The 23,308-nt window shown below is 46.8% G+C and overlaps 1 protein-coding gene across 1 annotated transcript in view; it reads left to right on the top strand.

Annotated features, from left to right (window-relative positions):
- The first annotated feature begins 98 nt into the window (after positions 1 to 98).
- iqch (IQ motif containing H) overlaps positions 99 to 23,308 on the top strand; it is a 35,471-nt gene continuing 12,261 nt past the window's right edge. Inside the window, 21 exon segments of the mRNA XM_034288160.1 lie at positions 99 to 448; positions 694 to 816; positions 950 to 1,047; positions 1,121 to 1,196; positions 1,457 to 1,576; positions 5,045 to 5,162; positions 5,825 to 5,950; positions 6,381 to 6,557; positions 6,642 to 6,697; positions 6,781 to 6,864; positions 7,090 to 7,176; positions 7,285 to 7,369; positions 7,372 to 7,655; positions 8,583 to 8,649; positions 10,236 to 10,319; positions 11,450 to 11,652; positions 14,969 to 15,241; positions 15,327 to 15,515; positions 21,489 to 21,609; positions 21,883 to 22,003; positions 22,599 to 22,764. Coding sequence (XP_034144051.1) covers positions 398 to 448; positions 694 to 816; positions 950 to 1,047; positions 1,121 to 1,196; positions 1,457 to 1,576; positions 5,045 to 5,162; positions 5,825 to 5,950; positions 6,381 to 6,557; positions 6,642 to 6,697; positions 6,781 to 6,864; positions 7,090 to 7,176; positions 7,285 to 7,369; positions 7,372 to 7,655; positions 8,583 to 8,649; positions 10,236 to 10,319; positions 11,450 to 11,652; positions 14,969 to 15,241; positions 15,327 to 15,515; positions 21,489 to 21,609; positions 21,883 to 22,003; positions 22,599 to 22,764 — 2,709 coding nt within the window. The 5' untranslated portion in view covers positions 99 to 397.

The following is a 23,308-nucleotide window of genomic DNA, read 5'->3' as shown; positions in this document are numbered from 1 at the left end:
TTCTGTGCTTCACCTCGCTTAAACTGCAAGACGTAATCACGTACTACCGCAGACTGACAATGAAGATCAATCTTCTGCGTGTGATTTAAATACACTGATGGCCTGTTTGCTGTCTGTGTTTAATAAGACATAAATAAAACATAAATTCCATATGTTTAAATTAAGAAAAAACGAATCCAGTGCATTTCTTTTCCTTCTCTTCCCCCTTTGCACATTTTTACCGTCTCGTTGTCTTGGTTACAGTGTTTAGTCAGGGGCCAGAAGACGCGATGGCAACGTTGACTGAGTTCTACAATTAAGAAAAGCTATTCAATTAATCAGCATGCCAAAATGCAACGTGACTGGATGCTTTGAGAGTGTTTAGTGTTTTTTTTATTTTATTTAAACTGTCAAAGAAATGTCTGACATCCTCAAAAACCACGATGAGTTGGGAAACGTTTTTGTCCAGGTAGCTTCGAGTAACGTTACATTTTGCTGGGTTGTTGTGGTTACCTTCCAAGTTAGCGAGCTGGTTTGTATTGTTACAACAGTTTGGCTTAATTAGTTAGCTAGCTATTTATTTCTATAGTGTTTAAGATAAACCTAACACCATAGTTACATTGTTGTCTCAAGACTTGAAGAGCCATCTTGTTTTGCGATTTTGAAGGTGGTGATTTATTTTTTATGTTGTCTTGCATTGGTGTTTTTCAATAGGTGCAGGATGATTTGAGACAGCTGAGGCGTAGTCTGGTCCGCGTCACCGTCCAAAGTAACGGAGAGACCGTGGACATCCAGGCCTTGGACACAGCCATCCGCAGAACAGAGTGTGTGATCAGGGTATGGACACATTAGATCATTTTCTTGCCCACATGTCTAGTCAAACCACGATTACAGACACACACACAATATAGTGAGCACTTGCATAAAAAGCTTTTCAATATGACGCTCACCCTTTAACATTTGTTTCTAGAGGCGTGAAGAGCAGTATCTGAACACAGTCAATAAACAGGTACTGATTCTTCCTGGCATTGAAGACATACAAAAACAGAAAACACAGATTTCCAAATGGTAAGTAGTTTTCTTGCAACTCCCAAAATGACTGCCGCGTGGGTGCAGCGTGACGTTAATGTATGCTATGCAGGAGGCCTCCTTTGGAGAGTATCCCAGACAAGCGTCCTCAGAGAGGCCAGGGTGTGGGACCTTCACCAGGGGAGAAGGTGAATACTAAAATCGGCCAGTCATCCATATATGAACTAGATAATGTTACTTCTCATCACTAGGCCTATACTTTGTTACCCTGACAAGTCCAAACAGATCATAATTAGTTAATCATAATTAATTCTATGTGCAAGACTCTTTCTTTTGTGCCTTATTTTAATGACTCTTTCCCGCGGGTAAAAGCAGACAACACTAATGGCATCAACACTAACAGACAATATTGAATGATAGTAATGGCAGTCTCTCTCCCTCATTATAGCACAAGGAAGCATTGACCATGCGTCTGCTGTATAATCCCATTCATCCACAGAACAGGACTGTGATGCATAAACGCTTCGGGATTCAGCTTCCTGATCTACGACAGAGATCTGGCACATCAGTGAGTAACTGTCGGGAGACTGACAGACAAGCTGGAATGAGGACTGACCGACGGGATGGAATGAGGAATGACCGACAGGAGGGAGTGAGGACTGACAGACGGGATGGAGTGAGGACTGACAGACGGGATGGAGTGAGGACTGACAGACGGGATGGAGTGAGGACTGACCAGACGGGATGGAGTGAGGACTGACCAGACGGGATGACGTGAGGACTGACAGACGGGATGGAGTGAGGACTGACTGACGGGATGGAGTGAGGACTGACCAGACGGGATGGAGTGAGGACTGACAGACGGGATGGAGTGAGGACTGACCAGACGGGATGACGTGAGGACTGACAGACGGGATGGAGTGAGGACTGACAGACGGGATGGAGTGAGGACTGACAGACGGGATGGAGTGAGGACTGACAGACGGGATGGAGTGAGGACTGACAGACGGGATGGAGTGAGGACTGACAGACGGGATGGAGTGAGGACTGACTGACGGGATGGAGTGAGGACTGACCAGACGGGATGGAGTGAGGACTGACAGACGGGATGGAGTGAGGACTGACCAGACGGGATGGAGTGAGGACTGACCAGACGGGATGACGCGAGGACTGACCAGACGGGATGACGCGAGGACTGACCAGACGGGATGACGCGAGGACTGACCAGACGGGATGACGTGAGGACTGACCAGACGGGATGACGCGAGAACTGACGGACGGACGGGATGACGGGATGGAGTGAGGACTGACGGACGCATGGGATGGAGTGAGGACTGACGGACGCATGGGATGGAGTGAGGACTGACGGACGGACGGGTTGGAGTGAGGACTGACGGACGGACGGGTTGGAGTGAGGACTGACGGACGGACGGGTTGGAGTGAGGACTGACGGACGGACGGGATGGAGTGAGGACTGACGGACGGACGGGATGGAGTGAGGACTGACGGACGGACGGGATGGAGTGAGGACTGACGGACGGACGGGATGGAGTGAGGAATGACGGACGGACGGGATGGAGTGAGGACTGACGGACGGACGGGATGGAGTGAGGACTGACTGACGGACGGGATGGAGTGAGGACTGACTGACGGACGGGATGGAGTGAGGACTGACAGGTGTGGTGGTGTTAGAAGATGCAGCTGTGGAACGGAACATCAATGAGCCTTGGTAAAAAAAGTGTACTGTACATAGGGAATATGGTCTTATTTGGATAGGGAGTATGGTCTTATTTGGATAGGGAATATGGTCTTATTTGGATAGGGAGTATGGTCTTATTTGGATAGGGAGTATGGTCTTATTTGGATAGGGAATATGGTCTTATTTGGATAGGGGAGTATGGTCTTATTGGATAGGGAGTATGGTCTATTTGGATAGGGAGTATGGTCTTATTTGGATAGGGAGTATGGTCTTATTTGGATAGGGAGTATGGTCTTATTTGGATAGGGAATATTGTGTTAGTTGTATAGGGAATATAGTCTTATTTGGATAGGGAATATGGTCTTATTTGGATAGGGAGTATGGTCTTATTTGGATAGGGAGTATGGTCTTATTTGGATAGGGAGTATGGTCTTATTTGGATAGGGAGTATGGTCTTATTTGGATAGGGAGTATGGTCTTATTTGGATAGGGAATATTGTGTTAGTTGTATAGGGAATATAGTCTTATTTGGATAGGGAATATGGTGTAATTTGGGATGCCTTTGTTCTTGTCATTGGTAAGGGCAGTGAAGTTGACCATCTGAAACAAAGGAGAAACAGGAGAGTGGGAACTGGCAGCACATCAGCATTCTCTGTAGGAAGGAGGTGTGGCTTGATTGATGAGATGAGGGTGGTTGCACTACAGCTGTCAGGACAGGGAGTGGGGTGGAGAGGGGTGGGGATCTGGTCCCTCCTGCCAAAAAGACAAGACAACCGTGGCAGAACTCAACCAACTGCTAACCAATGTCTCCCTGCTCTCTACCAACTCTCTTGCTCTTTTACAGTATCTCTATCTGTCTCTCTGTCCATTTGGCTGTCTGACTTGAAACAGCTGTTTGCCTGTGAGGAGAAGGGGCTCCCTGATGGCCTGTCTGCTGTCTATCTGATTGGCCAGGTGGTCTGTCAGAGAACTCAGTGGTCTGAAGATAAACATCTTGGCCAACATCAGGGGCGCATTCAGCAGGAAACGTCTTTGCATGTCTATCTGCAACATTAGACAACGTAACCCAGCTTTGGAGTCTGGAGGAACAGATATTAAGGCCAAACAAATATAAGAAACATTTGTTCAGAACAAACACTCAAAGAAGTGCGGCCAACATTGTGATGGATGGCTGCATGGAAGTGGCGTATTGGTCATACAATGTCATTAGCTTTCCTGTTTAATGAATGCACACAAATCTGTTGGTTGTAATCATAAACATGAAACACACGCTCATTTACACATCGCATGAGCTCTCACACGTACACGGATGGACACGCAAACACATACACACACAAACACTTCCAGAGCTATGACATGTAAAAGCTGCCGTTAGTCTGATGAATGGCTGGTAACTTCTCCGTTAGCCCTGATGCATAAAGTTTGGTTTGGAAGAACGCCAACTCTAGTCAGTGACCCATAACTAATAGCATTCCAGGAGAACAAGTGAACGATTTGGATGTTCACACGCTGCGTTCTCTGGAGTATTTTATGGCAGGTGTTTTTTTTTTTTTTTTACCTCCCTAAGTTTGTGATCTCAAGCTAACTGCCAACTAGCGCTGGTCTTTGGATTGGCAGAGGCCTTTGTTTTTGTCTCTGATTGGGATATAAGGGTTTGGTGGCTGGTTTTGTTCTCTGATTGGATGTAACGTTTTTGTGACTGGTGCTGTTGTTAACTTATTGGATGTGAAGGATTTGGTAGCTGGTGTTATTGTTCTTTGACTGGATGTTTAGGGTCTGGAGGCTAGTGTTGTTTTCTTATTGGACGTGAAGGGTTTGGAGGCTGGTGTTGTTTTCTTATTGGACGTGAAGGGTTTGGAGGCTGGTGTTGTTTTCTTATTGGACGTGAAGGGTTTGGAGGCTGGTGTTGTTGTTTTCTTATTGGACGTGAAGGGTTTGGAGGCTGGTGTTGTTCACTTTGATGTGTAAGGTTTAATGGGTTGTGTTTTATCTGGGTGTAAAAGGTTTCAGGCTGATTGCTTTTGGATACAAACTTGTTCTGTGGAGCGAATCATTATAGAGTAATTGTTGTGGTTGGCATTAGTATGCGTTGTTATACAATCAGAATCTTCTGGCATTCTCAAAAATGTCAATGAAATGACGTTTATATTTGAATAATGTGGACATTACTAAGTACTTACCATTTGACACGGAATACAGAGAGTTGGAGGTGAGCTCAAGAGCCCGCTAACCAGACTTCCAGAATTGTCAATGGGATTTACATTGACAGCTTGCATTTCACAGTACTTTCTGAATGTCACCTCTGAATATTTACTGTGACTTTGTTACTGTGTTCAGGTTGCATCTCATAGGGTGGTGACCGGGCCCACCGTGGGCTGTCAGGCAGTGGGGCCTGGCAGGCCCCCCCACCACCTGTATCCAGCTCCGCCCCTGACTGACGAAGACATGAGAGCAGGTGGAGAGACTCACTGGCACTATTACCATCCAGCCAATATCACCATTACCATCCAGCCAATATCACCATTACCATCCAGCCAATATCACCATTACCATCCAGCCAATATCACCATTACCATCCAGCCATTGTCACCATTACCATCCAGCCATTGTCACCATGACCCTCCCGCCAATATCACCATGACCATCCAGCCAATATCACCATGACCATCCAGCCAATATCACCATGACCATCCAGCCAATATCACCATGACCATCCAACCCATATCACAGTGACCATCCAACCCATATCACAGTTACCATCCAACCCATATCACAGTTACCATCCAATCCATATCACAGTTACCATCCAATCCATATCACAGTTACCATCCAATCCATATCACAGTTACCATCCAACCCATATCACCGTTACCATCCAGCCAATATCACCGTTACCATCCAGCCAATATCACCATGACCATCCAGCCAATATCACTGATGGCACGGTAGGATGGTACAGTCTGATTGTACAGTAGGGATGGTATAGTCTGATGGCACGGTAGGATGGTACAGTCTGATTGTGCAGTAGGGATGGTATAGTCTGATAGCACGGTTTAGCTGTAGTGATGGAGTTCTACTATGTAATGCTACAATGTTAATGGTCCCGTGATGTTGCAGGGATTGCCAGCCTCCTGGAGAAAGGTCCACCCCCCTCCGCTGTAGAACTGTGTCTGTTCAGAACTCCTGTTCAGTCCAAGGCTGCTCAGCTGCACCCCAGAGACGACAGCTGCTCCCACAAGATATGTCAGTTCTGTTCTGTACTTCACTATCTTAGACACAATTGGCTCTTCCTTACCCTCAGATTGCTCTTCCTTACCCTCAGATTGCTCTTCCTTACCAGTACCCTCAGATTGCTCTTTCCTTACCCTCAGATTGCTCTTCCTTACCCAATGTTTTTCTACTAATTACTATTAATATCCTCCACCTAGGACCCTTCAGATCTGGACAAACTTAGACAGCATACTGGACCTGCTGGCCTTGTTCATAGTCGTCTCAATGTATAAAAAACACTTTTTTTTTACTATGTTCGTTTTGCTTTGTTTGTGTAACTATTACTTTTTACTTGTTGGTACTTTGACCTACTTTACAAGCCTGACTTGCTGGCTAAGAGAATGACTGAATATTATAAGCACAGAAAAATAAGGAAGAACAATGTCACTATTCACCCATCAGACCCCAACGACGCAGAGTCTGAGGGAGTTGACCTGTGGAAAGGATCCTGGCCCCTTCCCACTGTCACAGCAGAAGCTCCCAGGATTCCCTGCCCACCTGGACCACCCACACCCCTCCCCCTTCTGCAGCCTCAAAGAGCTCCAACCACACCTCCCGGCTTGTTCCCCTCAGCCCTCAGGTACCACTTTACCCCCCTCAACCTTCAGGTACCAGTTTACCCCCCTCAACCCTCAGGTACCACTTTACCCCCCTCAACCTTCAGGTACCACTTTACCCCCCTCAACCCTCAGGTACCACTTTACCCCCCTCAACCCTCAGGTACCACTTTACCCCCCTCAACCCTCAGGTACCACTTTACCCCCTCAACCCTCAGGTACCACAATACCCCCCTCAACCCTCAGGTACCACTTTACCCCCCTCAACCCTCAGGTACCACTTTACCCCCCTCAACCCTCAGGTACCACTTTACCCCCCTCAACCCTCAGGTACCACTTTACCCCCCTCAACCCTCAGGTTAAATCTTTGTCTTGGTTCTGTGTTCTATAATCAAGTGTTTTCAATAGCTTGTCCTCTTCCAGGGTTCCTCTGCTGTAATACCCGTGTCCATCAGTAATCTGTCGTTCACCATCCTTGAGGGCCACCATCAACCCTGCGCCCAGACTTCTGTCACTGCAAGCAGCACTGCTGTCTGTGCTGGGGCCTGCTGGTGATGTGCTGCGGGTGTTGAGAGGCTGCTGAGAGACTACGCTGTCCCCACAGCCCGGGTCCACGGAACCAGGCTGGTAGAACTGGTCCAGGTGGGTCTCTGCTGCCCTGTCATCCTGGTTTTGACATCTTCATGAGCAGAACCGGTTTCCTAATCAACTGAGCCGTCACATAAGGATGTCATCCCTCGTCCTCCTAGAGTTGGGGATCTGGACGTGGCTGTAGGAGGAAGAGGAGGAGCGGCAGGAGGCGGTGGTCTGGGTAGCAGGGCAGCAGTTCAGCGGAGCGCCTCATCTCTGTTTTGGAGAACAGGGAGGAGGTTTGGGAACTGGTGCAACGACCAGGGCAGCGCTATCGAGGGGAGGGAGGTGTGGAGGCGGCTGCCACACACATCCAAAGCTACTGGAGATGTCACGTGGCTCGTGCCTCCTACCTGCTCCACCGCCGGAGGAGGTGGGCGGTGGGGACCATTGCCATTTCCTGGCTGATGCACACCCAGCTGGGCCGCGTCAGGGGGAGCCTGCAGGAGAGCAGGAGGACACACCTGGAGAACTATCGCATCAGGGCTCAGGTACGCACGCACGCACACACCACACATGGGAATCAGCACTGGTGTTTTGAGAGGAACTGAGGCACCTGGATGTACTGGCACTGTTACACACTCCGGACTACAGTAGGCCTATTCACACTGCATTGCTCCTAGCCCCAGGCTAACACTGTTACACACTCCTGACTACAGTAGGCCTATTCACACTGCATTGCTCCTAGCCCCAGGCTAACACTGTTACACACTCCGGACTACAGTAGGCCTATTCACACTGCATTGCTCCTAGCCCCAGGCGAAGACTGGCTCTGTGTTAGCCTAGCCTGTGTTCACACAAGAGTTTTTTTATTAACCCTGGGACAAGATTTAACCCTAGGCTAAGGATTCACACTTGTATTCCTAAGCCCTGGGCAAGCGGACAAACACGAAACGACTATTTTACATTCTATCTATGACGAGCTACAAATGTAATGTTCTTTTTGGCATGCGAATAACGTTACAGTACTTCACTGACAAGCGATCAATGTTACCGTGATTGGACAATACATTTTCTATTATTTTGTTCTTGACCCCATTTCATTCTGGTTATTTCGTCACTGTGTTTCTGGGGCTAGCCCTGAAAAGTCAGTGCTAACCCTGCTAGCCCTAAGTGTGGTGCTAGCCCTCTTCAAAATATGCAAGTGTGAACGCTTGGTTAGTCCTGGGCTTAACAGACTCAAAGCCCTGGGCTAAGGTACAGTGTGAACATGCCTGCTCAGCCTCTATGTCCAGTCTTCAGTACTGACAGCATACTGCCCAGTTACCTCCTCCATGAAATTTGGGGTCACTGTGCATTTGATTGTGTGTGTGTGGTCGAGTGCGTGTGGGTGTGTGCACAGTATGAGTATGAGTGTGAGTGAGTGTGTGCCTTCATTCATGTACAATCCCTGTTGCTCACTGATTTCTTTTCTTCAGTATTTGTCAGCCAATTGGAAACACATCCAATCTTCCAGGAGGACCATCATACATATCCCATCATTAGGTACGTAACATATCCAGTCTTCTATGAGGACAATCTTACACATCCCATCATCAGGTATTAAACACATCCAGTCTTCTAGGAGGGCAATCATACACATCCCATCATCAGGTATTAAACACATCCAGTCTTCTATGAGGACAATCATACACATCCCGTCATCAGTTTTGTAACACATCCAACATTCCAATAGGACAATCATACACATCCCATCATCAGGTATTAAACACATCCAATCTTCTAGGAGGACAATCATACACATCCCATCATCAGGTATTAAACACATCCAATCTTCTAGGAGGACAATCATACACATCCCATCATTAGGTTTGTAACACATCCAACATTCCAATAGGACAGTCATACACATCCCATCATCAGGTATGTGTAACATCCAGTCTTCTAGGAGGACAGTCATACACAATTCATCATTAGGTACGTGTAACATCCAGTCATGTAGTGGGACAATCATACACATCCCATCATTAGGTTAGTGTAACATCCAGTCTTCTAGGAGGACAATCTTACACATCCCATCATTAGGTTAGTGTTACATCCAGTCTTCTAGGAGGACAGTCATACACATCCCATCATTAGGTTAGTGTAACATCCAATCTTCTAGGAGGACAATCTTACACATCCCATCATTAGGTACGTGTAACATCCAGTCATGTAGTGGGACAATCATACACATCCCATCATTAGGTTAGTGTAACATCCAATCTTCTAGGAGGACAATCTTACACATCCCATCATTAGGTTAGTGTAACATCCAGTCTTCTAGGAGGACAGTCATACACATCCCATCATTAGGTTTGTAACACATCCACATTCCAAGAAGACAATCATACACATCCCATCATCTCTGCAGGAAAACTGAGTGTCTGATTGCTGGTTAGCGAGAAAACAGAAAATGTAATTTAGACATGGAGATTAAAGCTAATGAATAGACATTTGCTGTTGGGATATCAAATATTTGAAGGGGGCAATGGGGGATAGGTACCTGATCAGCTGTTATATCAAAATGAGCGTAGCTTAGCGCAAAGCTCACAACTTAGACTTTACAATCAGGCTTGCATTGTCAATCATTACTAAATGATTGTTTTAAATTATTATTGGGGCTAATTACAAGCAGATGGAAGGTTTTGTGTGCACTCAGGGTGTCAGAGGATGAAAGTGCTTTGTGTATGTGTGTGTGTACATGCTGCTGTGTTCTGCTAGGAAAAGATAATTAGCTAGTTGAACCCCATCGTTGTTAATTAGCAGAAAGCCAATCATTTAATTGAATTTAATTACCTTGATCCTTCCGAGGATTCTCTCTCAGTGCCGGGTGGACCTCCAGACTCGGATGCAGAGTGAAGTCCTGTCTGTCTTTCTCTGTATTTGAGCGTGTTGATGACTCCTCTTGATTCTATGTTAGGTTCAGCCTGAAGGTTTTGGGCCCAACAGGCCACTCCAAGTTTCAGCTCCCTCTCATTCAGTTTGAGGTTGTGACCCTGGTGTTTTCTGTTCTCTGCCCGTCAGGTTGCAGCTCCCTCTCATTCAGTTTGAGGTTGTGACCCTGGTGTTCTCTGTTCTCTGCCCCTCAGGTTACTCCCAGTCACAGCGTTTCAGCCTGAAGGGTTTTGACATCCTCCAGAATGTTCAGATGGGGCGGCTGTGTGATGTCAGAGGTATGGTGATAGAGGTGCCTTGCTTGAATCTCCTCCTGAGACCGTCCTCTGCCCTGACCTGTCCTACTGTCTCCTCCTGAGACCGTCCTCTGCCCTGACCTGTCCTACTGTCTCCTCCTGAGACCGTCCTCTGCCCTGACCTGTCCTACTGTCTCCTCCTGAGACCGTCCTCTGCCCTGACCTGTCCTCCTGTCTCCTCCTGAGACCGTCCCCTGACCTGTCCTACTGTCTCCTCCTAAGACCGTCCCCTGCCCTGACCTGTCCTACTGTCTCCTCCTGAGACCGTCCTCTGCCCTGACCTGTCCTACTGTCTCCTCCTGAGACCGTCCCCTGACCTGTCCTACTGTCTCCTCCTGAGACCGTCCCCTGCCCTGACCTGTCCTACTGTCTCCTCCTGAGACCGTCCCCTGACCTGTCCTACTGTCTCCTCCTGAGACCGTCCCCTGCCCTGACCTGTCCTACTGTCTCCTCCTGAGACCGTCCCCTGACCTGTCCTACTGTCTCCTCCTAAGACCATCCCCTGCCCTGACCTGTCCTACTGTCTCCTCCTGAGACCGTCCTCTGCCCTGACCTGTCCTACTGTCTCCTCCTGAGACCGTCCCCTGACCTGTCCTACTGTCTCCTCCTGAGACCGTCCCCTGCCCTGACCTGTCCTACTGTCTCCTCCTGAGACCGTCCCCTGACCTGTCCTACTGTCTCCTCCTGAGACCGTCCCCTGCCCTGACCTGTCCTACTGTCTCCTCCTGAGACCGTCCCCTGACCTGTCCTACTGTCTCCTCCTAAGACCATCCCCTGCCCTGACCTGTCCTACTGTCTCCTCCTGAGACCGTCCTCTGCCCTGACCTGTCCTACTGTCACCTCCTGAGACCGTCCCCTGACCTGTCCTACTGTCTCCTCCTGAGACCGTCCCCTGCCCTGACCTGTCCTACTGTCTCCTCCTGAGACCGTCCTCTGCCCTGACCTGTCCTACTGTCACCTCCTGAGACCGTCCCCTGACCTGTCCTACTGTCTCCTCCTAAGACCGTCCCCTGACCTGTCCTACTGTCTCCTCCTGAGACCGTCCCCTGACCTGTCCTACTGTCTCCTCCTGAGACCGTCCCCTGACCTGTCCTACTGTGCTTTGTGTGTAGACGACAACGTGGAGGTGATCTATGTGTCTCCAGTGCGTTTGGGGGACGACCTGTTCCAGTATTACAGCCATCTGATTGGCCTGTTCCAGGGGGCCGCGGTAGAGCCCAGAGACGCAGCGGGACCTAGGGTCGGAACCAGCACTCAGGCCCCCATGTCCAAACGCTTCACCATTCTAATACCAGATGCTCTGGAAGACTTCCCGGTAAGGAGGACACAGTGGGTACCATGGAAACAGTTATACAGTGGAGACATGGTTACAGTCATACAGACATTTAAACAACAGACCTAATATTATAGAAGATGAACAGTATTTAAACAACAGATCTAATATTATAGAAGATGAACAGTATTCAAACAACAGATCTAATATTATAGTAGATGAACAGTATTCAAACAACAGACCTAATATAATAGTAGATGAACAGTATTTATACAACAGACCTAATATTATAGTAGATGAACAGTATTTATACAACAGACCTAATATAATAGTAGATTAACAGTATTTATACAACAGATCTAATATAATAGTAGATGAACAGTATTTAAACAACAGACCTTATATTATAGTAGATGAACAGTATTTAAACAACAGACCTAATATTATAGAAGATGAACAGTATTAACCTATAAATTACAACAGACCTAATATTATAGTAGATGAACAGTATTCAAACAACAGATCTAATATAATAGTAGATGAACAGTATTTAAACAACAGACCTAATATTATAGAAGATGAACAGTATTTAAACAACAGACCTAATATTATAGTAGATGAACAGTATTCAAACAACAGATCTAATATAATAGTAGATGAACAGTATTTAAACAACAGACCTAATATTATAGAAGATGAACAGTATTTAAACAACAGACCTAATATTATAGTAGATGAACAGTATTCAAACAACAGATCTAATATAATAGTAGATGAACAGTATTTAAACAACAGACCTAATATTATAGATGAACAGTATTTTTTGGAAATAGTCAAATGTTTCTAGTATCTGTATGTTTACTCAGTAATTTACTGTGATTCTGAGGGCGCCTGTGTGTTGAAATGTGCAGTTTGCATTTCTTCCCCTTGGAGGCGCCAGAGAATTGACAAACGTACTGTGTAGACACGAAAGCACCACCATATAGAATGAATTAAGCATTTCTGTTACCCACTAATATCATTCATGATGGAACATTGAAGACTATAAACTGGGTAAACATAATGGATACTAATGTATTCATAATTTTTTTAACAGTATTCGCTCACTTTTCTTTCCAGTATATGATTAAAGTATTTTTTTAATCTTTCATTATTAGTTGCTGCACTCTTAGAGGTGGTATGATAACTGATGCTGCTCATCACAGAGGTTCGTAAAATGCAAAATAACAATAGTAATAGCTAATAACAGAAATAATTGTCTGCAGATGTTTAAATATCTTTAATATTTTCGCTAATATGATTAGGCTGAAATTAAGGATAATTTATCCTCTCGTAGTCCAGGCAAAGATGACCTATTCAACCAGAACCCTTTTATTGACGGTTGCTTCAGTGCCAGTTGGATTAGCCTTTTGTCGGTTGACTCCTACAGAGATTAACTACGATGTGTTATTTACTGCTGGGTCTTCTGTGCCCTAGTGAATCTAGCCTGGACAGATTGGTCGTGCAGAGGGCATTGGGGACAATGTTATCAGGCGGGATGTAGTGAAGACTTCAGCTTCCCATATTGATTCTCCCAGCTTTAATGCTTGGCTTGGTGTGCTGGACAGACAGACAGATAGGCACTAGTGTTGAGGAGGTGTTTTAACTGTTGGCCAGGCTTTTTTTTATTGACTCCAGCCTGATCCATTGACACAATTAAGATTAGCCTGCATAATGAAATGAAGCACTTTCCGTCGGTTTAACATCTCGTGATTCATATGAACTGTTTATTGGCACCAGCCAAGACCAAGACGAAACAGCTTTAATAGAACACTGAGGGTCTGTATGTCTGTATGGATTTTTACAACCGTGAGGTGGCTCAGCCCGTCCTGTGGACAGGAGGGTTGTCACAATGCCTGGTGGCTCTGTCTGCTTCTTCTCAACAGAACAGAGCAGACAAGATAATTCCCACTGGACGGAAAACATACAACGTTGTAATTAGTAGTATTCCCAAGGAGACCATCGCTAGCAGCAATCAGCACATTAAAGACTTGAAGGATAGGGTAGGACGGGTTAGGGGGAGGGTCTCATCCCGTCCAATCACACGCAGGGTTATCACTTTCACCTGCTGTAGGCTGATTAGAGTACAGAACCTTAACATCTCCCTTCCCCTATTTTCTAGAACTTTAATGTCTCCCGTCAGACCTTCCTAAACGTTAACATCTCCTCTCTCCTGTCTTACAGAACCTTAACATCTCTACTCTCCTGTCTTACAGAACCTTAACATCTCCTCTCTCCTGTCTTACAGAACCTTACATCTCTACTCTCCTGTCTACCTGAACCTTACATCTCTACACTCCGGTCTTACAGAACCTTAACATCTCCTCTCTCCTGTCTTACAGAACCTTAATGAACCTTAACATCTCTACACTCCTGTCTACCAGAACCTTAACATCTCTACACTCCTGTCTACCAGAACCTTAACATCTCTACTCTCTTGTCTACCAGAACCTTACATCTCTACTCTCCTGTCTACCTGAACCTTAACATCTCTACTCTCCTGTCTACCTGAACCTTACATTTCTACTCTCCTGTCTACCTGAACCTTAACATCTCTACTCTCCTGTCTTACAGAACCTTAATGTTCCTCCTCTGCTGTCTTCAAAACCTTACATCTCTACACTCCTGTCTAACAGAACCTTACATCTCTACTCTCCTGTCTACCTGAACCTTAACATCTCTACTCTCCTGTCTACCTGAACCTTAACATCTCTACTCTCCTGTCTACCTGAACCTTAACATCTCTACTCTCCTGTCTACCTGAACCTTAACATCTCTACTCTCCTGTCTACCAGAACCTTACATCTCTACTCTCCTGTCTACCTGAACCTTAACATCTCTACTCTCCTGTCTACCTGAACCTTACATTTCTACTCTCCTGTCTACCTGAACCTTAACATCTCTACTCTCCTGTCTTACAGAACCTTAATGTTCCTCCTCTGCTGTCTTCAAAACCTTACATCTCTACACTCCTGTCTAACAGAACCTTACATCTCTACTCTCCTGTCTACCTGAACCTTAACATCTCTACTCTCCTGTCTACCTGAACCTTAACATCTCTACTCTCCTGTCTACCTGAACCTTAACATCTCTACTCTCCTGTCTACCTGAACCTTACATCTCTACTCTCCTGTCTACCTGAACCTTAACATCTCTACTCTCCTGTCTACCAGAACCTTAACATCTCTACTCTCCTGTCTACCAGAACCTTAACATCTCTACTCTTCAGTCCTCCAGACCCTTAACATCCTTAACGTCCCACCTCCCCTGTCTCCCAGACCCTTAACATCCTTAACGTCCCACCTCCCCTGTCTCCCAGACCCACAACATGTGTCTGTCATCGCTGCTGAAGTACAGCCCCCGGACCTTGCGTCGCATCCGTCACCTGATCCAGGGAAAGCAGGCGTACGTGGTGGGCGGTGTGACCCACGTGGACGACCTGGCCGTGGCTGATGAGCTGGAGGTGCCCCTGCTGGGCCCGGAGCCGGCTGTGGCCCAGCTCTACAGCACCAAGTCTGGAGGCAGGAGGGTCTTCTCCAGTGCCGGGGTCGCCGTGCCTCCAGGGCAGTGGGACGTCTACAGTCTGCAGCAGGTCTTCGTCTTTTGTTTTGTTATTTTCTTCTGTTTCTCCTCTTCCTCCTCCTCCATTCCATACTCTTCTCTCCTCCTGTCGCCAGCTTCACGAGGCCCTGGCCCGACTGATGACCAACCACATCCTGGTCCGGCGCTGGCTCTTCAAAATGGACTCCGAGATGTGTGGGCGGGGCACAGCGTACTGTGATGTGTCTCACCTGCGCTGCTTCACCTGGGCTCAGCAGGTGTACAGCCTCCGTGGCCCTGAAATGTGGAGAAAAGCCTGGGCTCAGGTGGGTCATCGAGATTCCACTACCAGATAGGATTAAATGCTTAGAAATAGAAAGAATAGAATGGGACTCCCCAGTTAACTGAATGTATTCCTCCCTCATTTCATTTTTATGCATTTAATCCTGTCTGATATGTAAAATCTGTAGGTTAATGTTTTAAATACTGCTGGAATAGATTCTGGAATGTGAAGTCACATTGTTTTTGTTATACCCAGTTGATGTGAAGATACCCAGCTTGTAAGTATGTGTTTATTCATCCAAATTGGTTGGACTTTAGCTCCAGCCCTACAGCTAATACAGCTGCCTCCAGCAACCAACTAAGAAAGGTCTTCATTTCAAATTAATGTATTTTTATCAGCTGTGTTTGACATGGTTTCATACCACGAAGACTGGAGTTGCCCGCCCCTGCTCTAGGGAGAACAAGTGTGTCAATATCTATTCATTTTGCTGACTGTTACAGGGGCCTGATGCCATTCGCCCCATAACATCCTAGGTCATTGTGGGGTCAGAGGGCCATGGAGAACACAAGGTCTCACCCTAACTAATGGTCCTGGTCCCTGTGGTGTGGCTCCCCTCCACATCTCCCCCAGCGTGTAATCAATGACACAATCTCTACCCAATGCCCACAACCGTGTGTGGGGGGTGTGGGGTTGTGGGGGGTGGGGGGGTGATGGGCCATCACTTGTATACTGTGAGCATGACTCAGGAGAGACTCCTGACATGATGTAATGGATTAATCCTTATGATGCACTTTGTTAGCTCTTTAAACAGTTAACCCAGACCGAGCACTTCCTGTGTGTCTGTGTTTCCTAAATTACGTTCCACACTTTGGTTCAACCAACCAGCCAATGTGATGTAATTGGTCATGATTGGTGGATTCATTAAATCAGGTGTACTAGTTTAGGGTTTAAACAGGCGTCTGGGGAGAGCAGAATAACAGTGTCTCTGCTCTGGAACTGGAGCTGAATTGCTTTGTTCACAAGGAAAGAACGTCACTGTTATCAGCAGAACATAGTCTGCATGGCGGTCTTGTCTGTTATCAGCAGAACATAGTCTGCATGGCGGTCTTGTCTGTTATCAGCAGAACATAGTCTGCATGGCGGTCTTGTCTGTTATCAGCAGAACATAGTCGGCTTGGCGGTCTTGTCTGTTATCAGCAGAACATAGTCGGCTTGGCGGTCTTGTCTGTTATCAGCAGAACATAGTCTGCATGGCGGTCTTGTCTGTTATCAGCAGAACATAGTCTGCATGGCGGTCTTGTCTGTTAAGGGTAGTGATGTATCACCGATGCCCACTAGGTTGCGCTTAACTGTGACGGCTGTTTTTAATGACTTAACGGCATGGCGTAGCTAGCTGTTAAGACATTATGGATTGCTCCATGCTATTAATGTTGAAATCATTGGTAATTGAGGAATCGGAGTGCGACTTTTGGAAATATATAATTGTATTTAGTCTAACTGTGATGAAAAACACACAGTTTAAGGGCCTGTGGTTTTGTTTTCCTATGCTAACAAAGTAGCCTTTGATTTCCTGTCTTGTACGGTAATTACTGGGCTTTAACTGGAGGCTTTGCTCTCTGTAAAATAATTACAGGCTAATCATTATGTTCTGGTGGCTCTGCTGCTAAATACTGCTCTTTTTACTATTGGCTGGGAGCTACGCTGCTAAAAACCACTCTTATCTTATATGGGCTGGCAGCTATGCTGCTAAATTCTGCTCTTATCTTTTATGATAGTCTGGGAGCTACGCTGCTAAATAAGGCTCTTATTATTTTATTATGAGCTGGGAGCTTCTCTGCTAGTTACTACTCCTACCATTTACTATAGGCTGGGTGTCATGCTGCTAAATACTGATGTCATTGTGTAGGGGTAGGACCGACTCTTACGTGTGTTTGTTTAATGTATATAATAATTTAGTTAATTTAAATTCAAATGCATTTTTGTATTCAACAGTAATGTTTGTTTTGACATTGTTTATTGAGAGTCAATAAGAGACTCAACATTCAACCTAAAATCAACCTAAAATGAAACATTTTGTTTGGAAGATTTTCTATGCTTTACAGAGCGGCATATACTTTATATAAGATCAGATCATAGTATTAGACTTTTAGTCCTCCCTTATCTTTATAAATTGCAATTAAATGGGGGGTGATCAGGAGAGGGTTAGGATCAGGAGAGGGTTAGGATCAGGAGAGGGTTAGGATCAGGAGAGGGTTAGGATCAGGAGAGGAGGGGGTTAGGATCAGGAGAGGGTTAGGATCAGGAGAGGGTTAGGATCAGGAGAGGGTTATGATCAGGAGAGGGTTAGGATCAGAAGAGGGTTAGGATCAGGAGAGGGTTAGGATCAGGAGAGGAGGGGGTTAGGGTCAGGAGAGGGTTAGGATCAGGAGAGGGTTAGGATCAGGAGAGGAGGGGGTTAGGGTCAGGAGAGGGTTAGGGTCAGGAGAGGGTTAGGATCAGGAGAGGAGGGGGTTAGGATCAGGAGAGGAGAGGGTTAGGATCAGGAGAGGAGAGGAGAGGGTTAGGATCAGGAGAGGAGGGGGTTAGGGTCAGGAGAGGAGAGGAGGGGGTTAGGGTCAGGAGAGGGTTAGGATCAGGAGAGGGTTAGGATCAGGAGAGGAGGGGGTTAGGGTCAGGAGAGGAGGGGGTTAGGGTCAGGAGAGGAGGGAGTTAGGGTCAGGAGAGGAGAGGGAGTCTTGGTAGCGTTGTTTTTCACCAGCTTTGTCCTTGGGAGAAGGAAAAAAAAGTAGAGCAAGGGGTCCCAGCATAGACTAGGTGTAGAGAAGGAGGGGAGGAGACTAGGAGTAGAGAAGGAGGGGAGGAGAGATCATGGAGACGGAGAAAAGGGAGAGAGGAAAAAAAGCATTATACTGTAAAAGAGGGGAATAGATAGGGGACTGATGTAGTGAAGCCTGCTGAGGGGTACAGCCCCTATGCTGAGGGGTACAGCCCCTATGCTGAGGGGTACAGCCCCTATGCTGAGGGGTACAGCCCCTATGGTCTCTCAGCACTCAGCCAGACAGGCTTTTATTCTGCTGCACCTTTTGATAATACCTTTTAGCCAGGCTTTTATTCTGTGTGAAATGGGATTAGGGGAATAAATAAATTTTTTCATTGCAGATCCATTCTCAGACTGAAGTATACCCCCTCAGATCGAAATATACCCCTCGGACCGAAAGTATGCCACCTCGGACCGAAAGTATGCCCCCTCGGACCGAAAGTATGCCCCCTCGGACCGAAAGTATGCCCCCTCGGACCGAAAGTATGCCCCCTCGGACCGAAAGTATGCCCCCTCGGACCGAAAGTATACCCCCTCAGACCGAAAGTATACCCCTCAGACTGGGTCAAACCAATTCCATTTAACTGGAGAGATGTGTGTTAAAGATGTTAAACTTGAATCTCTGTAGACATATTCACTGTCTGAATGGCGCTCTACTCACAAATACAAACACACGTACGCTCTTTACACAAACAGACACAGAGTTGACTGCATGCATGGATCATTAGGCCCAGAGAACAGACAAATGGCATCTAATAGCATCAGCCAATGGAGTCTTTTCTCTTGTGTTGTGTGCAAACATCCAAATGGCCAGATTATTCAAGGTTACGGGTCACAATTCCCAGAAGTATCACCCATCTGGTTGTTGAAGCCAGGGGACTGAGGCTGGCTCCCCAGTGACAGAAGTGGTGGTCAGAATGTGTGCGTCGCTCAGGTGGTGAGGGCGCTGTATGAGACCGCCTAAGACGTTGCTCAGCTCTTCTAGTGCCTAATGGACACAATGAACCAGCAGCCACAGAAGCAACGCGGGTTGCCCTGTAGATATGAATACAGTCCGTCCGTCTGAGCTGAAGCTGTAGCTTCCTGTTTTATTTATGGCTAGATTATATACTATTATTACTGCTTTATGTTGTCCCATACCAAGCAAGGCTCCTTTCCTCACTGTGTAGCTTGCAGTTTAAGTCCAAATAAAATATTATCCCCCCCACTCACAGACACCCGTCCACCCTGCTGTCCTTCTCTGAAGTGCTACAGGCAGAGACGCAGGGCGAGATCGCTCTTCCATTGAAAACTAACGGCAGATGCTCATTCCCTTCCTTACATCTTTTTTCCAGCACCATTGTGTGCTTTATGGCGTGTGGCGGGGTGCATTCTCCGTGACAACGCGTTGTTGACCCTCTGAATGTTACAGTACACACGCACGCGCACACACACACACACACACACACACACTCGGAAACAGCAGTGTGGAATATGATGGTGATGACTGGTACATGACAGGAATCCCAACGTCCGAGCTGGGTTCATATGCTATTCAAAACCCTCTCGTAGACTTCACTGTGCTCCACTGACCTTGCCTGGCCGAATGGACCAATAGGAGAGCCAACACCACAAACCCCACCCACATGGATCTCTGGGCAGGCTGGAGTCATAGCTTCAAAAACATGTCAAATAGTGTTTGAACCCGGCAGGACGGTCTCATATCAGCCTCATAATCTGTGAAGGTCTGAGGTCCAGTGGAACATAACAGAACACACTCACAGTGAACAGCACCGCTGCAGGCTGTCAGACTGGAGTTAATAAAAGAACACTTTTGATAGATGTACGAGAACCACAACACAACGCATTAGACTTAATACGTCCAGCATTTTAAACAGATTTGTTCTCCCATTAGCTATACATTTTATATCACACACATTTTTATTCTAAATATTTAATTGTACTGCGAGACCATGCTATTAAAATGACACTAAAGCTCCTGCTCATTAAAATATTTTCTATAATCCTGTTTATGTGACCATGAAATCCACTTCTAAACCTTTTAATGGGTTTCCATTTGCTTCCTGCGTCAGCCACTTTGACTGTATATCAATATGAGGAGGTAAGCCGTTGTCTTCCAATTATTGCCGTTAGTTGTCTAAGCAGTTGTGTAGAATGGCTATGAGCAGCTGTGAATAACTACAGTCCCATGGTGGGCAGGTGGGAGATTCAGAATTCATTAATTTGGAAGAAAAACAATTATGGTCCAAGGAGCCCGCTGAAAGAGAAATGCCACCGTTAACGCTTTCATTAAGTGGTGGAGTCATGATGGCTTCTCCTGGTTAGAGATACTTGAGGAGGTATTGAGCAGAGTCAAGAGGCTCATTGATCCCCTGGTACCCACGTTCATAGTGCATCAGTTTGATGTTGTTGCCTGCTCTTTGGTGTCTCAGCCTTGGTATCTGTATAAGCACTTTGGGACAACTGCTGATGTGAAAAGGGCTTTAGTCTCCTCTACCTCTCCAGTCTCCTTTAGTCTCCTCTCGTTTTCTTTAGTCTCCCTCTCCTGTCTCAATCTCCAGTGTCCCTCTCCAGTCTCCTTTAGTCTCCTCTACCTCTCCAGTCTCCTTTAGTCTCCTCTACCTCTCCAGTCTCCTTTAGTCTCCTCTCGTTTTCTTTAGTCTCCCTCTCCTGTCTCAATCTCCAGTGTCCCTCTCCAGTCTCCTTTAGTCTCCTCTACCTCTCCAGTCTCCTTTAGTCTCCTCTACCTCTCCAGTCTCCTTTAGTCTCCTCTCGTTTTCTTTAGTCTTCCTCTCCTGTCTCAATCTCCAGTGTCCCTCTCCAGTCTCCTTTAGTCTCCTCTACCTCTCCAGTCTCCTTTAGTCTCCTCTCGTTTTCTTTAGTCTCCCTCTCCTGTCTCAATCTCCAGTGTCCCTCTCCACTGTCCTTTAGTCTGATTCTGAACCGGAGGGGTCCTGAGAAAAGATCATTGAAGCTGTCTGGTGGACCTGTTCAATACATTAGCAACATGGAGAACATCATAATGAATTATACTGGTGGAACTATGGGCCTGTAGCTACTGTAAGTCTGTGATAAAGCCATACTGTAGGATACTACTAATCTCCTGTCCTGCTCGCTCTCTTTCCCTCCACTCTCTGTCTCTGACCCTCTGCCCTTTCTCTCACTCTCTTTTTCTCCCTCTGTCTTTTCTGTCCACAGGAGTCTGTTCTGGTCAAGTATCTAGAGGAGGTTCCAGAATGGTTGGCCCGCTACGCCCGGCCCGTTAGACCGTCCTGTTACCCCTCCTGGACATGCTTCCTGGACACGTTTCTCAGACACGGTCCGTCTCTCTCTCACACCCACCCACCCACTCACTCACACAGTAACACTTTGTATGAGGCATATCAACTTAACACGTTATGACATAGACTGGGATAAAGAAGATACATGCAAGAGCAGGAAAAAACACCTTCTTAACATATTTATTTTACATGAATACACTATTTATTATAAATTACAAATGCAACTGTAATTGTGAAAATCTCTTACACAAAATGTAATTTTATAGTGTATAGTTTTATTTCTTTACTGTATGCTTCCTGTTCTCCTCCAGGGGGTGTAGTGGAGGCATATCCTCCCTCGGACAGTGTGACCTGTCTGACCGTAGATCTGTTCCTGCAGCCAGATGGAAAGGTGACCATGTTGTCCTGTGGGGACCAGCTCCATGGGCCCAGGTACTATAGAGACAACAGGATGTCTAGAGGATGTAGTGGTAGACCAGGTACTATAGAGGAGACAACAGGATGTCTAGAGGATGTAGTGGTGGACCAGATACTGTAGAGACAACAGGAAGTCAATTAGTTACTAGTTTGACTTTAAAATCTTCCCTCTGAACCACCATAACATCTGACTAAGTTAGCAGGCAATCAGAGGGTGTCAAATTCAAGATGCCATCTCCTCCCATCTCCTCCCATCTCCTCCCATCTCCTCCCATCTCCTCCCATCTCCTCCCATCTCCTCCCATCTCCTCCCATCTCCTCCCATCTCCTCCCATCTCCTCCCATCTCCTCCCATCTCCTCCCATCTCCTCCCATCTCCTCCCATCTCCTCCCATCTCCTACCATCTCCTCCCATCTCCTCCCATCTCCTACCATCTCCTCCCATCTCCTCCCATCTCCTCCCATCTCCTCCCATCTCCTCCCATCTCCTCCCATCTCCTCCCATCTCCTCCCATCTCCTCCCATCTCCTCCCATCTCCTCCCATCTCCTCCCATCTCCTCCCATCTCCTCCCATCTCCTACCATTGTGCTGTTTCCATGTATCCTCCAGTGACTTGGAGACAGTGGGGTCATCGGTACCCCAGAACTCTGTGACCCCTGAGGACCTCTACTCTGTGTGTCTCCGTGTGGGACGAGCCTGTTTGTCCCGATGCATCACTGGACATGTCTCCCTGGACCTGGCCACCTTCCTGGACCCCGTTACCCTGGACCAGCAGGTAGGAGAAACATACAGAGGAAGAGAGAGAGAGACAGGGTTAGATGGAGTCGTTACCCTGGACCAGCAGGTAGGAGAAACATACAGAGGAAGAGAGAGAGAGAGAGAGACAGGGTTAGATGGAGTCGTTACCCTGGACCAGCAGGTAGGAGAAACATACAGAGGAAGAGAGAGAGAGAGAGAGACAGGGTTAGATGGAGTCGTTACCCTGGACCAGCAGGTAGGAGAAACATACAGAGGAAGAGAGAGAGAGAGAGAGACAGGGTTAGATGGAGTCGTTACCCTGGACCAGCAGGTAGGAGAAACATACAGAGGAAGAGAGAGAGAGACAGGGTTAGATGGAGTCGTTACCCTGGACCAGCAGGTAGGAGAAACATACAGAGGAAGAGAGAGAGAGAGAGAGACAGGGTTAGATGGAGTCGTTACCCTGGACCAGCAGGTAGGAGAAACATACAGAGGAAGAGAGAGAGAGACAGGGTTAGATGGAGTCGTTACCCTGGACCAGCAGGTAGGAGAAACATACAGAGGAAGAGAGAGAGAGACAG

Source organism: Esox lucius, chromosome 19 (assembly GCF_011004845.1).
Source record: "Esox lucius isolate fEsoLuc1 chromosome 19, fEsoLuc1.pri, whole genome shotgun sequence".
In the NCBI taxonomy this organism is placed as follows: Eukaryota; Metazoa; Chordata; class Actinopteri; order Esociformes; family Esocidae; genus Esox; species Esox lucius.
The sequence above is the reverse complement of the archived record's forward strand: the minus strand, read 5'-3'. Positions and strand labels throughout refer to the sequence as shown.